General features: G+C 68.2%; 10 protein-coding genes across 10 annotated transcripts; 3 read left to right on the top strand and 7 right to left on the bottom strand.

Annotated features, from left to right (window-relative positions):
• Positions 1-95: 95 nt before the first annotated feature.
• On the bottom strand, positions 96-548 carry MICPUCDRAFT_8872 (uncharacterized protein; the record flags this gene model as incomplete). Its single annotated transcript, XM_003063639.1, has 1 exon — positions 96-548. A coding segment is annotated over one exon (453 nt), but the record flags the coding sequence as incomplete, so codon positions are not given.
• Positions 549-1,431: 883 nt separating this feature from the next.
• On the bottom strand, positions 1,432-1,614 carry MICPUCDRAFT_53578 (uncharacterized protein; the record flags this gene model as incomplete). The annotated part of the gene is made up of 1 exon (XM_003063638.1): positions 1,432-1,614. One exon carries the CDS (start codon positions 1,612-1,614, stop codon positions 1,432-1,434), a length of 183 nt encoding a protein of 60 aa, XP_003063684.1.
• Positions 1,615-1,932: 318 nt separating this feature from the next.
• MICPUCDRAFT_53577 (uncharacterized protein) lies at positions 1,933-3,820 on the top strand. Its single transcript, XM_003063802.1, has one exon. The coding sequence runs from the start codon at positions 1,955-1,957 to the stop codon at positions 3,746-3,748; it is 1,794 nt and encodes a 597-aa protein (XP_003063848.1). The 5' UTR covers positions 1,933-1,954; the 3' UTR covers positions 3,749-3,820.
• A 51-nt stretch (positions 3,821-3,871) lies between these two features.
• Positions 3,872-5,744, bottom strand: MICPUCDRAFT_22710 (glycosyltransferase family 22 protein; the record flags this gene model as incomplete). The annotated part of the gene is made up of 3 exons (XM_003063637.1): positions 3,872-4,109; positions 4,327-4,520; positions 4,608-5,744. 3 exons carry the CDS (start codon positions 5,742-5,744, stop codon positions 3,872-3,874), a joined length of 1,569 nt encoding a protein of 522 aa, XP_003063683.1.
• Positions 5,745-5,900: 156 nt separating this feature from the next.
• MICPUCDRAFT_43033 (uncharacterized protein) lies at positions 5,901-7,679 on the top strand (the record flags this gene model as incomplete). Its single annotated transcript, XM_003063801.1, has 1 exon — positions 5,901-7,679. One exon carries the CDS (start codon positions 5,901-5,903, stop codon positions 7,677-7,679), a length of 1,779 nt encoding a protein of 592 aa, XP_003063847.1.
• Position 7,680: 1 nt separating this feature from the next.
• Positions 7,681-8,729, top strand: MICPUCDRAFT_65891 (uncharacterized protein; the record flags this gene model as incomplete). Its single annotated transcript, XM_003063800.1, has 1 exon — positions 7,681-8,729. Exon 1 carries the CDS (start codon positions 7,818-7,820, stop codon positions 8,727-8,729), a length of 912 nt encoding a protein of 303 aa, XP_003063846.1. The 5' UTR covers positions 7,681-7,817.
• Positions 8,730-8,848: 119 nt separating this feature from the next.
• Positions 8,849-9,670, bottom strand: MICPUCDRAFT_22846 (uncharacterized protein; the record flags this gene model as incomplete). The annotated part of the gene is made up of 1 exon (XM_003063636.1): positions 8,849-9,670. The coding sequence occupies one exon, from the start codon at positions 9,668-9,670 to the stop codon at positions 8,849-8,851; it is 822 nt and encodes a 273-aa protein (XP_003063682.1).
• A 138-nt stretch (positions 9,671-9,808) lies between these two features.
• Positions 9,809-11,144, bottom strand: MICPUCDRAFT_48989 (uncharacterized protein; the record flags this gene model as incomplete). Its single annotated transcript, XM_003063635.1, has 3 exons — positions 9,809-10,151; positions 10,336-10,889; positions 11,021-11,144. The coding sequence occupies 3 exons, from the start codon at positions 11,142-11,144 to the stop codon at positions 9,876-9,878; spliced, it is 954 nt and encodes a 317-aa protein (XP_003063681.1). The 3' UTR covers positions 9,809-9,875.
• Positions 11,145-11,349: 205 nt separating this feature from the next.
• MICPUCDRAFT_43030 (uncharacterized protein) lies at positions 11,350-13,934 on the bottom strand (the record flags this gene model as incomplete). Its single annotated transcript, XM_003063634.1, has 6 exons — positions 11,350-11,877; positions 11,991-13,127; positions 13,257-13,330; positions 13,444-13,525; positions 13,687-13,727; positions 13,829-13,934. 6 exons carry the CDS (start codon positions 13,932-13,934, stop codon positions 11,350-11,352), a joined length of 1,968 nt encoding a protein of 655 aa, XP_003063680.1.
• A 243-nt stretch (positions 13,935-14,177) lies between these two features.
• On the bottom strand, positions 14,178-15,443 carry FBPASE_1 (Fructose-1,6-bisphosphatase; the record flags this gene model as incomplete). The annotated part of the gene is made up of 1 exon (XM_003063633.1): positions 14,178-15,443. The coding sequence occupies one exon, from the start codon at positions 15,441-15,443 to the stop codon at positions 14,244-14,246; it is 1,200 nt and encodes a 399-aa protein (XP_003063679.1). The 3' UTR covers positions 14,178-14,243.
• Between the last annotated feature and the right edge of the window lie 49 nt (positions 15,444-15,492).

Raw genomic sequence — 15,492 nt, 5'->3', positions numbered from 1 at the left:
CTTAACGTCAATTTTTGAAGCGCCGTCGCTCGACCGCGCGATCGATCGTCTCGCGCGCGCGCCTACGCCGCCGCCTTCGCCTCGTTCATCTTCGTCATCATCGCGACAAACTCCTCGTAATCCACGGTCCCGTCCCCGTCCGTGTCCGCCTCGTTGATCATCGCGTCTAGGTTCTCCATCATCTCCCTCTGCTCCATGACGGACATCAACCCGATCCCGTCGAGCTGACTCACCGCCTTGCGCAGCTCCGCCGCGGTGATGCTCCCGCTGTTATCCTTGTCGAAGGTCCTGAAGAGCTCGCGCATGTCCTGCTGCTTGAACTGCTCCTTCAGGTGAATCATCATGTCGACAAACTCTCCGTAGTTGATCTCCCCGTCCCCGTCCTTGTCGATGTCCGCGATGATGTCGTCGATGTTTTCTCGGAGGTATCGCAGCTCGGAAGGCGAGATGAAACCCGTCCCGTCCAGGTTCTTCACGACGTGTTTCAGCTCGTCGTGCGTGATGTTCCCGCTCTGATCTCTGTCAAACTGCGCGAAGATATCTCTCAGCGCGTCCTTGTCCATGTCCAGCGACATCCGCCCGGCCATCATGTTGAGGAACGCGGGGAACGCGAAGCCATCCGCGTGCCGTTTCGGCTCGTCGCCGACGTCCCATCCCCAGTGCTTGAGCTCCTTCATGCGCATGTCCGCCTTTTGCGCGTCCATCTGTTCCTTCAGCTCGCCCAGATACTTTTGCCTCGCCTCGTCGCTGAACATCCCCATCTTCTCCGCGGGTCGGTTCTCGAAGAACGCGAGACCGGTGGACATCAGCCCTTGCTTGTTCAGGCCCGTCTTATCCGGATACATGTTTCGCGTGGGCCTGATGTGATTCGGCTTCTCCGTCGGGTAATTGTTCACCGGCGGCTCGTTGTACTCGACGCCGTAGGGCAACTGCGTGGACTCGTTCCTCGACGGGTTGCGGCTCGGGTGCTCCCAGCCGTTGCCGAAGTACCCGGGCGGGGGCACGCCGTTCATCTTCGGGTCCTTCGCGTACGGCGCGTCGTTCACGAAGTCCACGAACGCTCGCGAGAAGGCGCCGGTTTTTCTTCGGCCTGGGATGATCACGTCGTCCACGTGCGACGGATCTTTGTCGTCTCGCGCCCACGGCGAGTCCGAGACGGGGCGCTCGTGCGGCTGGAGGTCCGGCATGCGGCTGCGAGAGGGAGGGAGCGGCGGGGAGGGATGGGGGACGGGGATGTCAGAGAGGCGCTTCGCGGAGGAGGGACGGCCGCGGCGGGAGGGGGGAGGAGGAGGATCGATCGCGCGCGAGAATTCATTCGCTGTTCCCCCTTCCTCGCGAAGCGACGGAATCGCGTTTCGTTTTTTTCCCCCGCGATCGCGCGACGACCGCGGCGGGGGGAAGACATCGCGGACGCGATGAGGATCGAATCACTCACACAGGGTCCTTCCATGCGGCCATGACCGGGTTCGGCTGCACGCCCTGCGGCGCGCACTCCCCGGTCCTGCGCTGGGAGTTGCCGTTGTAGTAGAGCCCCGACTTGGGATCCCACGATTTCGTCTGGTGTCCCGTCGCCCGCGGGCCGGACATCCCTTTGTAATCCACGCCGCTGGCCATGACGTGCGGCGGAGAGGCGTCGGTCGGCGGGGGGCGAGCGACGACGACGGCGCGGGGGGTGAGGTGAGGTGACTGCCGCGCGGGTGCGTTCGCGCGCGCGTGACTCTGACGCGCGCGTCGTGGAAGAAGAAGAGGACGTCGCTTCGACAGACTTTCGCGCGGCCTTGACCGCCAAATCGGGACGACGAGACTGAAGCGCATACGATTTCGTGCCGTTCGAGTACGTACTACGCGCCCGGCGCTTCCGGGCGTTGACAAGACCCCGACTTCCCCAACGTTGGATGCGGATGGACGCACTCGCAGATCGCGTCGCGCCTTCGCCGCGCGCGGCCTCGGCGCGATGGACGACCGCCCGTGCCGCCTCCGCGTCTCCACGTGGAACGTCGCGGCGGTGAACAACAACCCGTTCGAGTACCACGTCGCGCACGACGACCCCGCGTACGACGCGCTGATGGCCGCGGTCGAGGCGCTCGTGGAGTCGCCGGGCGAGCGCGACGTCCCCGTCGGCGTCGTGTTTCCGCACGACGCGATGTCGTCGCTGTGCGAGGCGATGCGAGGCGCCGGGTTCGACGCGAACGACGTGGACGCGACCGCGGCGTACTACCGCGATCGCATCGCGCCGCGGCTGATCGTGTCCGGGTTCCTGAGGGACGAGACGCTCGGCGCGAAGCGACTGTGCTCGATGCCCGACCGCGTCACGAACACGATCGCGCTCGCGAACGGCGATCGCGCGTGCCGCCCGTCCGTCGTCAACGGGTACGAGCCGCCGCTGCCGGACCTCGCGACGTGGTGGAACGCGTGGAGGGCGTTCATGTTCGACGTGACTCTGCCGCTCCTCGACGCGAAGACGGGGGAGACGCGCGCGACGACGCCGTGCCATCTCTTGCGGAAAATCACGCGCGCGAAGTATCCCGCGACGACGGAGACGGAGGAGCGGCTGTCGCTCCCGCTGCAGCTGACGTGCCTCGCGGTTTTCGACGCCGTGCTCGTGCACGTCGTGAATCAACTCGCGCCAGTGGCCACGTGGCACGGCGTCAAGACCGGGCTCGTTCGAGCGCTGCTTAGGGATAAGACGGCGCGCGCGTGCGAGATTTTGGCATCCCCCGAAGTCGCCGCGTCGTCCGCGGACGTCGTGTGCCTCCAGGAGGTTTCCGCGTCCATGGTGGCCGCGTTCAAAGCGCACGACGTCTTGAGCGCGAAATACCACGTGCTAACTCCGGAGGCGATGGACGGCGCGAGGGACCAGAACAGCGTCGTGCTGCTCGCGAAGGAACGGTTCGACGTCGACGCGGAGGAGTGGCGGGGCGAGGACACCGCGGCGGCGACGCGGCTTGCGATGGAGGCGCGCGACGCGCTCGCGCCCGGGGATCTGTTTGTCGTTCGATGCGTCGAGCGCCTCGACGAGGACGAGATGGACGCGATGGACGCGATGGACGGGGAGGGAGTGGGGGGGGCGCGTTTGAACGGCCGGCGGCGATTCGTCGTCGCGTCTTTCCACGGCGACACGAACGGACTCATGACGATCCCCGTCGTGGACGCGCTGGATAAGCTCATGATTCTCAAGGACGTGGACGAGGCCGCGGAGTGCGAGGGCGGGAAGCCGTGGCTCGCGCCGCCGCCGCCGCTTCTCATCGTGGGCCTGGACGCGAACACGTACGTCGATCACGTCCCGGGGAAAAGGCTAGGCGTCCGCGAGTTTAGCGATCACATCGCGAGGCGCGAGATGGCGACGTGCTGGGGCGTGTGCGACCCGCGCGTGCACACGACGTTCAACGCGCGGACGTACCTTCAGCCGCAGCTGAACAAGGCGGTGCGGATGGCCGAGCGCGCGAGCAGCGACATGACGGACAAGAACCCCAAAGACCACATTTTATTCCGCGACCCCGCCTTGTTCGACCTCAACGAGGACACCGCCGGATACGGCACGGGCGAGGACCCACGGAAAGTGCTGTACGTCGGGCAGAAGCGCGGGCCGGGGTTCTCGTGCCGGTTCGTATCCCGGGATAACACCGGTCGCGGGAGGTTCGTGAGCGACGCGCCGTTTCCGACGATGTCGTTTCCGAGCGATCACGCCATCGTCACCGCGGAGCTGGAGATGAAGTGGCGGCGGGACGACGCGACGAACGACCGATGACGCGCGAAACGCGTACTGTAGTAGCTAGGGCCTATCGCATAAGTAGACTACAACTAGTAGAGCGATGCAGCGATGCCTTCGAAGGTAACGCGCGCGCTTCCGCGCGCCGGCCGCCGCGCCCGTTCACCGCTCGCCGCTCCGCGCCTCCGCCGAGCGCGCGTGGAGCCAAATCTTCGGCCGCTTCGTCACCCGCAACGGCAGCGGCCGCGCCGCGAGGTCGATCACGAGACCGCCGAACCCCTCGATCGCGTCCAACACCTCGAACCCGTCGACGCGATCTGCGCCCGAGACGAGGTAATCGAACCCCGAGCGGTCGACGTCGTCGCCCTCGTCTTTGCGGTAGCTCCACCCGCGTCCTTCTCTGAGGGTCGAGGGTCCATACGAGCGAACGTCGGGGTGGAGTTCAAAGGCGTCAGAAGCGGAGTTGAAAGGCGTCGAGGTGTGTCGGGATTGAAAGCGAGGGACCCTGGGCGGAGAGAAACATACGCCGGGCAAAGTCCTTGAGGATCGGCGTTCACCACGCGAACGCGGTCGTATGGGAACCAGTGTGAAGAAGAACGCGCCTGACTTGTCCGAACCGAGACGCGCCCGTCGTCGCCGCATCGGCGTCGACGTGCACCGTCCCCGGCACGTCGGCGCGGAGCGCGTGTAATCGCGCCAGCGCGACGCCGCCCGGGTAGTTACACCTCGCCGCGAGCGCGAACGCGACGTGCGCGGCGACGCCGAGGCACCACGCGAGGACGACGACCGCGGCGAAGAGCGCCCAGATGAGCTCCGCGACGCCCGCGCGTTTGTACTTTCCGCCGCGCTTCGTCCGCGTCTTCTTCTTCGCGCGGCGCGACAGTAACATCCCGAGGACGCACCGCGTGATCTTCGCGCGGCGGGTCCACGCCCTGCCTACCGCGGCGGCCGCGCACGCGGTGAACAGCGGCAGCGTCGGGAACACGAATCGCAGCTCTTTATGCGGGAGACGCGAGATGACGACGACGTAAAAAAGTCCAATCGCGAGCGCCGCGCGAACGCGACGTTCCAACGCGGCGCCGACGAGCGACAGCGGATACGACACCGTGAGCGCGCGAGGAAGCGCGGAGGTGAAGTACCAGTGCCACGGAGAGACGCCCCATTCGGAGCTCTTGTTGAGGACGGTATTGAAAAACGCGACGCGTCCCTCCGGCCACAGGACGCCAGTCGCGCCCGGCCAATGCGTCGTCGACGGCGCGATGGAACGCGTCGCGTCCTCTGGCGGGCGCCACATGATCGTGTCCAGCGCCACGGTCACCGCGAGGCACGCGAGGACGCACCGCGCGCCCCACCACGCCGCGTCCGCGATCGCGATCGCGCGCGTCCACAGCAGGTGCGTCGCGACCGGGACGAGAAGGAGGGCGACGTCGCATCGGAACAACACGACGGCGGCGACGAGGAGGAGGACGCAACGCCGCGCCCTCGCGTCGTCGTCGCGAGCAGCCAGTCCGCCATCGCGGTCGCCGGTCGCGAGCAGCCAGTCCGCCATCGCGTGCGTCGCGAGGATCAGCGCGAAGACGTTCGGCAGCGTCCGAGACGCGTAGAACGTCTGGTGAAACGACGTCGCCGTGAGGAGCGCGAACGCGACGGACGCGGGCGCGCCGATTCGAGACGCGAGCGCGAATCGAAATCGCGCGATCGCGAGCGCGGTGCACGCGCCCAGGGCCAGCCGCGCGACGATCTGCATCGCGACCGCGTCGCCGTCGAGGCTACCGATCGAGTCGCTCCGTTCGATCAGCCACTTGATCGGGGCGACGAGTCCCGCGAGGACGACCGCGCCGGCGAACGTCCTCGGGACGACGCCCGGGAAGTCGTGGTGATCGTACCGCCCCAGGTTACGGCCGTGGTACAGGACGTCGTGCGTGGCCTGGAGGTTGAAGCTCTCCTCGACCTTGGCGTACGGCGCGAGCGCGACGTGGAGGGCGATGACGAGGAGGACGAGAACGTCCGGCGCCCACGAGAGGACGCGCGCCATGGTGGGTGGCCGCGGGTTGGCGCGTCCGCTTCTGACGAGATGGTCAGGAGATGGTCTCTCATCTCAGAAGACGGCACCTCGGACCGAACGACGCGGAGTTTCGAGATCTCGCGGCGTGATAATCCGATCGCCGCTCGTCACAGGACGACGCGCGCCATGGCGGACCCGGACGCGGCGCTCGCGAACATGGAGAACCTCATGCGGCGGTACGAGGAGATGCGCGCGACGGGGAAGATCGACGGCGGCGACTCCGACGACGACGGCAGCGACGCGGAGGGCGACGTCCCCGACGATTTCGACGAGGGCGGCGGGTGGATCGACGACGGATCCGACGACGGATCCGACGACGACGACGACCTCGACGTCGACGACGCGCGAGAGGACCGCGAGCTCACGCCCGAGGAGGCGAAGCGCGAGTTCCTCGTCAGCGAGTGCGTGCGCATGCTCAGCAGCGGCGCGCGCGAGAAGAAGTTCGTCGGCATGCTCCTCGCGACCAAGATCGGCGACGCGGACGCGCGCGCGCTCGAACGCGTCGCGCGCGCGAAATCCTTCTCGCCGTTCCTCACGTCGATGCTCCGCGCCGCGCCCGCGCCGGTGACCGCGGAGGACCTCGCCGGGGACGACGACGACGACGCGACGACGACGACGACGATGAAGCGCGAAACCATCGAGAGGGAACGCGAGGAGCGCGCGCGGTCGTCGCACGCGCTGTCGCTCGCCGTGTGCGCGGCGCTGTGCCGATCGCCGCGCGTCGCCGCGAGGGACGACATGCTCGAGCGGCTGCCGCTGTTCATAAACGCGATGATGCGCCGGGGGAGGTACGCGTCGATCTCGCCCGCGGGCGTCCACGACGCGTGCGAGGCGGTCACGGCGATCGTGAGCTCGGGGAAGGAGGACGCGGAGGCGATCGCTGCGGAGGGGGGGGCGCTCGTCGCGTGTTCGATCGCGATTCGCGACGCCGCCGCGGAAACGCGCGGGGACGGGGACGGGGACGGGGATGGAAACGGGGACGAAAACGGCGGGAATCCAGACGCCGACGCGCGGTTCCACCCGCTGCTTCCCGCGATGACGCTCCTCGCGCGGCTGTTAGAGATCCCCGCGATCGCCGCCGAGATCGAGGTCCCCGGCGGCGTCGGCGGCGGCGGCGTCGACGAGAAGAATCAGTCGCGATCGCGCGAGGCGCGCGCCGTGGCGCAGGCGACGCCCGCGCTCGCCGCCGTCGTCGCGTCCCGCCCAGGGACGCCGCTCGCGATCGAGGCGCTGCGATGCCTCGCGATGATTCTTTCCACGCTCCCGGCGCGCGCGGCCGCGGGGCCGTCCGGGGGAGGGTTGCTATCGTTCGAGCTGAGAAGAGTCGCGAGGAAGTCCGGCGGCGGCGAAAGAGACGGAAACCAAATGCTCGACGACCTCCGCGGCGGCGTCGCGTGCGTCCTGCGCTCCAAGTCGCCGCGGGAGATCCGCCTCCTCGCGCTCGACCTGTGCGCGGCGGCGACGTCGATCGCGGGCCCGCGGTGGCTCTGTCGCGACGACTTAGGCCGCGCGGCGGCGGCCGCGGGACGGCAGCCCCGGACGGTGCCGTTTTACCGGCTGGCGTTGGAACTGACGCGCGTGGAACTCGCGGTGACGCTGCACGACCTGACGCGCGACGATCTCGAGCTCCGCCAGCGCGCGCGCGCGATGCTCTCCGTCCCGCTCGTGACGTTCGAGCGCCTCGTCGCCGCGCTCGCGATCGACGCGAGCGCGGAGGACGAAGATTTCGGGGGGGGCGGGGGGAAGTCGCTGATGTCCGCGGAGACGGCGCACGCGGCGGTGACGACGTTGGCGGACGCCGCGGGCGCGTTGATTGACTTTTTGGAGCTTTATGCGCATTCAGGCGCGTTCTCCTTACACTGGTCCCCATACGACCGCGTTCGCGTGGTGAACGCCGATCCTTAAGGACTTTTCCCGGCGCATCTCTCCGCCCACCCCTCGCTTTCAATCCCCGCCCTCGACGCCTTTCAACTCCACCTGACGCCTTTGAACGCCACCCCGACATTCGCTCGTATAGAACGCACCTCGGACGAAGGAAGCCGAATGATAGGTTCGAACGACGACGACGGCGACGACACCGCGGCGAGCGCGGGCGAGAGCGGCGCGTCGGACCCCGCGGTCGTCCTCGCGGTCCTGCGCGCGGCGTCGTCGTTCCTCGCGGAGTTGCCGGACGCGCACGAGCGGAGGGTGAACGCGTTGCTCCCCGCGCTTCTGCGCGGCGGCGGAAAAGGAAAAGGAAAAGGATTCGGAGACGACGACGACGATGGCGCGACTGTTACGACGGAAGCGACGCGGTCGCTGTCCGTGCGTTTCCTACTCCCGTACCTGCTTCAAGCGACGGAGACGCCCGCGGGGTTGGACGCGTTCGCCGCCGCGGACGGCGCGAACGCGATCGCTTTCCTCGTCGAACGCGCGTGCGCCGACGACGACGACGCCGACGCCGTCGGCGTCCTGAGCGCGTGCGTGGCGACGTTTAGGAACGTCATGGAGGGCGCGGCGACCGGGCAAATCGGCGAGGACGTCGCGGAAGACGTCGCGGTCGCCTTCGGCGGCGTGCGCGCGCGCCTGAGCGCGTGGGCGAAGAAGCGCGCGGCGGCGGCGACGACGACGACGAAGCCGAAGCGCGCGACGGAGGAGGAGGAGGAGGAGGACGATTTCGTTCGCGCGGCGTCGGCGCTCGACGACGGCGTCGCCGGCGCGGTCGCGGTCGGCACCGGCAGCGGGTGGCGCGAGACGCACGATCTGCTCGAGCGGTTGGTGCCGAGCTCGGAGATGGCCGACGTCAGCGCGCTCGTCGCGGGCGGAGTGAAGAAGATCCAGACCGACGGCGACGGCGACGGCGGCGGCGGCGGCGGCGATTCGGAGGACTGGCCGTCGGACGAGGAAGTGTACGACGGCATCAGCGACGCGACGAGGGAGTACATCGCGCTCAGGGAGGAGCTCAACGCGAAATAAATAGCGATCGATCGATTTATTGCATCTTACTCTAGCGATCTAGCTCGAAGACGAAGACGCGAGCGGCGGCGTGCTGCGGCGTGCTGTCGTTACGAACGCGTCGAGTCGCGCGTCATCCATCAGTCCTCGACGATGGGTTGAAAGTTGCGATACGCGACCACCGCGTAGAAGGGATCGGACGCGCTCCTCTTCACGAACCGTCTCAACTTCCCCACGATGGAATCGTCCGGGGTCACTCCCACCTCCGTGATCACCTCCGCGCGCGTGAACCCCTCCACGCAGTCGAAGTACTGTTTCACCAACCCAGCGCGGCTGTACCCGCTCCCGTCTCTCCACGCCCGGATCGCCTTCTCGTAAAACTGCCGGTTACTGAACGACACGATGAAGACGCCGCCGGGCTTCAAGACGCGGTACACCTCCGCGAACACCTCCTCCGGGCGCTGCAAGTACTGCACGGAGACGCAGCACAGGACCGCGTCGAAGGAGTTATCCTTCGCCGCGAACCCGGGGCTCTCGTTCAGGTTCCTCACGAAGAACCGATCGAGTCGCGGGTTCTTCGACAGCTCCTCGATATTCATCCCGTGCCCCACCACCTCCTCGTACGAAACCTCCTCCGGCAGGTGCGACACCCAGCTGCTGCACATGTCGAGCACGCGCGCGCCCGTAGGAACGCGCTCGCGGTACAGCTGCGTGAGCTGCGCGAGGAACTCGTCGTCCACGTGCGTCACGAGCCGCTGAAGCGCGTACCAGTTGGCGTCGTCCACCGTGACGATCTTCGTGCGCTCCTCTCGCGACAGCACCTCGCGACGGATGGCGCCCCCGGCGGCTCGCGTGACGACGACGACGGCGCGTCCGAGGGGGCGGCGCGAGGAGGAGGAGGAGGAGGAGGCGGCGCGCGGACGCGACGGGAGGACGGTCGGGACGAGCGCGGCGGCGGACATCGCGGCGCGCGTGTCGCGTCGTGCGGTCGAGAGTGACGTGTCGTGTCCACGCGTGTCCGCCTCGAGCGTTCGCACGTTTTGGCACGACGGCGTCGAAGGAAAGACGCGGTCGGTCGTTTCCGACGGCGCTGCGTCTCTCGTCGTGAGGGTGCTGTGTTTTTACATGCATGTACAAGAGACGACGACGGTGACGTTTCATCATCGTCTATCTCCAAATCATCCCCGCGCGCAGCGACACCGGCGCCGGCCCGGTGACGTCGTAAACGCTCCCCACCGTCACCGGCAGCGACTTGACGCCGCCGCCCGCGGGCTTAAACCCGACGCCGCACTTGAGCCTGTCCGCTCGGATCTTCTCCCGCCGCGCCTTATCCTTCAGGTCCCACGGGTCCGGAACGTACTCCTGGATCTCCGGCCCGCCGCGCCCGCCTTTACTCGCGGGCTTGAACGGCTTGGGGCGGTCGACGTCGTCGACGACGACCCTCTTCGGGTCGTTCCATACAAAGCGAAGTCGGGGTGGAGTTGAAAGGCGTCAGTTGGCGTTGAAAGGCGTCGATGACGGGGATTGAAACCGAGGGGTGAGCGGAGAGACGCGCCGGGCAAAGTCCTTAAGGAATGGCGTTCACCACGCCAACGCGGTCGTATGGGGACCGGTGTATAGAACGCGCCTTCTTCTCCGGCTCGGCGTGATCGCCCGGCTCGTACGCGTAAATGTTCTCGTCGAACAACCCCGAGCAGTTGTTCCCGATCTGCGCGGTCCGCCCCTTGAACGGCTTCTCGATCTTCTCCCTCGCCTTCTCCTTCGCGTCTCGATCGAGCTCCCTCGCGGGCTGGTATTCGTCCGGCATGGACTCAAACGCCGGCGCGATGGTGATCTTCGGCGTGCCGACGCACCCTCGCTTGCTCGGCGCGGTCTTCACGCCGCGGTCGCGCAGGTACTGCGGCGTGCCCTTGACCGCCTTGGGCGGCTTCGGCTCGGGCCGCTCGCCGTCCGGGAGGTACTCGTGGTGCTCGATCGGCATCTCGAGCGCGGGCGGGAACCAGCCTTTGCCCGTGCGCTTTTTCTCCTGCGCGAGCGCGTGCTCGCGCTCGTGCTTTCCCGGATCCACGTACGGCTCGCCCTCGCTCAGGCGCAGGAGCGTCTTCTCGATGAGGCCCTCCGGGTTCGTGGGGTAGTTCATCCCGCCGGTCATCTGCGTGCCGTTCCATCGGTCCGGGCGCTCTGCCGCGAGGTGGGGCGGGGGGGGGAGGGGTTGGGATCGATCGCGCGTTCAGCGAGGGGACGGGGCGATCGGTCGATCGGAATAATCGTGGAACGCGCGCGAGGATTCATCGTTCGGGGCGGGCGCGCACCTCCGGAGACGTCCACGTACTCCGCGCCGACTTCGATGCTTCCGGGGTACGAGAAAACCCCGAGCTTCTCCTGGTGCGGATTCCTGTACGCGGGCACGCCCTTCGGGCCCTTCGGGGGGGGCATCGCGCGTGCGGACCGCGCGACCGCGAGTGGCGATTATCATCTCTCGCGGCTTTTGCCCGCCAAATTTGGCACTGCTTCAGTTCGTCGCGTGTCGGAGATTTCGCCGAGCGCGGTCGCGTCGAGTCGCGTTCGGCGTATCACATCGCGCGTTCGTCGCGTCGTTCGTCGTTTAAAGCTACGGACGAGTCGCGTCGTCGTCGCGCGTTCATCGTTTCCCCTTCTTCCCCTTCTTTCCCTTCTTCCCCGGCGATGCCGCGCTCTCGACCGCGGGCGCGGCGGCGGCGGCGGCGGCGGCGGCGGCGACCGCGGCGACCGCGGCGACCGCGGGCTCCGCCGCCGCCGCCGCGGGCGCCTCCTCCGCGCGCGCCTCCGCGGCGACCGCGGCGGCTTCCTCGGCGACGACCTCCTCGAACGCGGCGAGCGCTTCCTCTAAGATGGCGTCCTCCATCTCGAGATCAAAATCCTCCTCCTCCTCCTCCGCCGCCGCCGCCGCCGCCGCCTCCGCCTCCGCCGCCGCGACCGCGTCTCGCTCGTCGACCGCCGCGTCCTCCTCCTCCTCCTCCTCCTCCACCTCCACCGCCGCCGCGGTCGTCTCCTCGACGTCCTCCCTCGCCGCCGCCGCCGCCCCGGTCCCCTCGCGCGGCGGGTCCGGGTCCGGATCCCTCCCCAGCGCGCCCCCCGGGGAGTACATCGCCTCCGCCGTCTTCGCCATGTCCGAGTACGCCAGCAGCTCCTGCAGCGAGATGGAGTTGAAAGGCGTCAGAAGCGGAGTTGAAAGGCGTCGAGGACGGGGATTGAAACCGAGGGGTGAGCGGAGAGATGCGCCGGGAAAAGTCCTTAAGGAACGGCGTTCACCACGCCAACGCGGTCGTATGGGAACCAGTGTGAGATAGAACGCGCCTGCAGCGAGACGCACTCTCGCTTCAACGCGTCGCACTCCCGCGCCAACGCGCTCTTCTCCCCGAGCAGCGACTCCGTCTGTCGCCGCATCTGCTCGTGGAGCGGGTCCCCGCCCTCGCCGCAGTGCGCGTTCGCGAGCAGCCGCTTGTTCAGCGAAAGGTTCTGTCGCTTCAGCGACGCGTGCTCTTGGCGCAAGCCGTCGAGCTCTTTTCGCAGCGCCGCGTTGGCCGCGAGCGCGGCGTCGCGTTCCGCGCGCCACCCGCGCGCGACGGACGCGAAGCGCTCGAACTCGGCCGCGTCCTCGTCGCGCGCGCGGCTCTCTTTGTCTTTGGAGGACCCCGGCGATGCCGTGGGGCTCGTGCTGCCCCAGCCCCAGTCGTCGTCGTCGTCCGCCGGTTTCGTTTTCTTCGCGCCGCCGCCGCCGCCGCAGCGCGCGGGGGACGGTTTTCCGCGAACGCGGTTCCCGTCGACGCGTCGCAGCGGCGAGCGGTAGACGCGCAGACCGCCGCCGCTCGGGGATGCCCCGCCGCCGCCGCCGCCGAGGCGCGACCCGCGCGACTTTCGCGGCGGCGTGACGTTCTCGACATCGAACGCGTCGGGTTCGTACCCGAAGCCCCGCCGCGCGGCTCTGGCGCCGCCGCCGCCGCCGCCGCCGCCGCGTCGCGGACTCGCCCCCGGCTGGCCCTTCGAAGCCGCCAGCGCGGCGTCCGCGTTCTCGATCCCCTTCTTCATCGCCGCCGCGGTGCTCTCGATCGCGGTGCCCAACGTCTTATCCAGCGCGTTGCCCAAGAACATGACGGTCCGACCGAGGCCGGTGAACGCGTCCGAGGCGCCGGCGACGACGCCGTCGATGGCGTCGGAGAGGTCGTCCCCCGGCGCCGTCTTGGCGCGCGTCCCGCGGCCGCCGGAGGCGGAGGAGGAGGAGGACGACGACGCGAGGCGATCGAGCGCGCTCGCAGCGCTGCGGTGCGACCCCGCGCGCGCGACGCCGCCGCGCGATGGAAGAAGCGCGCTCGCCGCGGTGGACGCGTTGTTCGAGGACGCCGACGCGAACGAGGACGAGAGGCTCCAATCGTCCCATTCCTGACGGAGGAGGAGGGGGAAACCGAAAAAAACGTCGTCAGTCGGCGCGCGAGTCGCGTCGCGGAGGACGGACGGCGGACGGCCGTCGACGAGGAGCGACGCGGCGACGCGGGCGGGGCGACGACGCACCGCCATGTCGGACTTCGGCGGTTCGAGGTGTTTCGCCGCGCGCGATGCCGGCGGCGGCGCCGCGCGAGCGATCCCTGAGGACGACGAGGAGGAGGAATGAGGAACCGTCGGAACCGTCAGTCGGGTTCGAGGAAGCGGTCGAGCGTCGGCACTACGCGAGACGAGCGAAAAACCGTCGCGGACGCACCCGCGGGCGGCGCGACGTGCGACGCGAGCTCCGGCGTCGGCGGCGTTCGCGCGGTGTCGTTCTTCATCGCGGCGGTCGTCGTCTGAGAGAGAAACGAGGAGGAGAACGTCAGCGTCGGCGTGCGTCGCGCGCGCGGCGGGCGGACGGACGGATCCCGTCGCTCGAGGGGTATTCATTCCGCATCTTCGCGACGCGACGAGCGCCGCGGAGAAGGGAAGGGACGGCGGGACGCGCGGCGCGCACCGTGCCCTCGGGCGTGGTCGGGCCGCCGTCGATGCCGTGCGCTGCGAGAGTCGAGAGGATGCGTCGCGTCAGCTCAGCGGTCGAGGGGGGAAGACGGCGACGAGAGGCGAGATGGACGCGCGCGGATCGGCGGTCGACGCACCGGCGTCCCCCTCGGCGGTGACGCGCGAGATCTGCGTCACGCCGAGCTTCCTCGCCTTGCCCGCGTTCAGAACGGGCGGGCGCTTGCGCATGAAGCTCGACGACATCGCGCGGGATTGACGATACGACGACGGACGCGCGTCGGGGAACGGCGTCTCGCGCGCGCGCCGAGTGACGCGCGAGGCGAGGCGCGGCGACGCGGAACACCCGACAGATGATGGTCGATGCGTTTTTCTCGTGACTCGTGTTCGCCGCTTCAAAATGGCTTCAATACCACACACGCAGCAGGTTATGGACCCGATACGTACAAACGCGTCCGCCGCGACTCGAACGACTCGACGCGTATCCTCTCGTTTTCATCGTGTTACAAACGCGCGGCGTGCGGACTACGACACTTCGCGCGCGATCGCGAAATCTCACGCCTTGACCGTCGCGCGCGCCTTCTCCTCCACCAGGAACTTCTGCAGTCCTTCCACCATGTCTTTGCTCCCGCAAAACATCGGCGACCGTTGATGGATGTGCTGCGGGACGACCTCCATGACTCTCTTGTCCGCCATCTCGCCCCACATCGCGAGCCCGCCCGCTTGCTCCGCCAAGAACCCCATGGGCGCCACCTCGTACAGCAGCCGCGCCTTGCCCTCCGGCGCGCTCGCGTCGGGCGGGTACAGCCAGATGCCGCCGTAGAGCAGCGTCCTGTGGAAGTCTCCGACCAGCGCGCCGATGTACCGGTACGAGTAGTTCTCCTCCTGAAGCTTGTCCACGTACTTACGCAGCTCCGGCGCCCACTTCTCGACGTTCCCCTGGTTCCCGGAGTAGATCTTCTGCCCCGGGTTGGGCAGCTTCACGTCGTCGTGCGAGAGGACGAAATCCCCCGTCGTCCAGTCCAGCGTGAACCCGTACACGCCGTGCCCCACCGAGATCATCGCCACGGTGCTGCTGCTGTACATGACGTACCCCGCGCACACGAGCTCCTCGCCGCTCTTGCGCGTGTTCACGAGGCACTTGTCCATCGCCTCCTCCGGGGTATCGTCGAGGCTGACCTCGCACTCGCCCGGGGAGTAGATGCCGAAGATGGAGCCCGTGGTGACCGCCGCGTCGATGTTGGAGGAGCCGTCGATGGGGTCGAACGTCACGATGTAATCGCCGCTGATGGCCTCGGACGCGACGGGGACGTCCTCTTCCTCCGTGACGACGATGGCGCTGCGCGCGGTGTCTTTGATGCACTCGCAGAAGATGTCGTTGCTGATGACGTCGAGTTTTTTCTGCTCGTCCCCGGACTCGTTGCTCGAGCCCGCCATGCCCGTGAGGCCGCGGATGGGCGCGGTCGCGACGAGGGAGGAGATCTTCTTGCACGCGACCGCGATGGAGTTGATGATGATGGAGAGGTCCACGTCCACGTTGTCTCTCGCTTGCTGCTTGAAGAGGAACGTCTCGAGGGTGTCCTTGCCGACCGTCAGCGCGAGCGGATCGGTCGATGGCTTGGACTTCGACGACGCCGCGGCGGCGACGCGGACGGACGCCGCGCGACGCGGCGCGCGAGACGCGCGGCGGGGCGCGAGCCCGGACGCGCGCCGCGCGAGGGAGGGGCGCGCGAGGACGGACGACGCGACGGACATCGCGGACATGGTCGTTCGCGCGGTGCGGGGAGTGGCGCGACGCGCGAGC

This window comes from Micromonas pusilla, assembly GCF_000151265.4.
Source record: "Micromonas pusilla CCMP1545 genomic scaffold MICPUCscaffold_15, whole genome shotgun sequence".
In the NCBI taxonomy this organism is placed as follows: Eukaryota; Viridiplantae; Chlorophyta; class Mamiellophyceae; order Mamiellales; family Mamiellaceae; genus Micromonas; species Micromonas pusilla.
This window is presented reverse-complemented; position numbering and strand designations above follow the sequence as displayed.

Excerpts from the sequence above, each read along its gene's own strand:
- MICPUCDRAFT_53577 (XM_003063802.1), top strand. The coding sequence starts at position 1,955 with ATGGACGACCGCCCGTGCCGCCTCCGCGTCTCCACGTGGAACGTCGCG.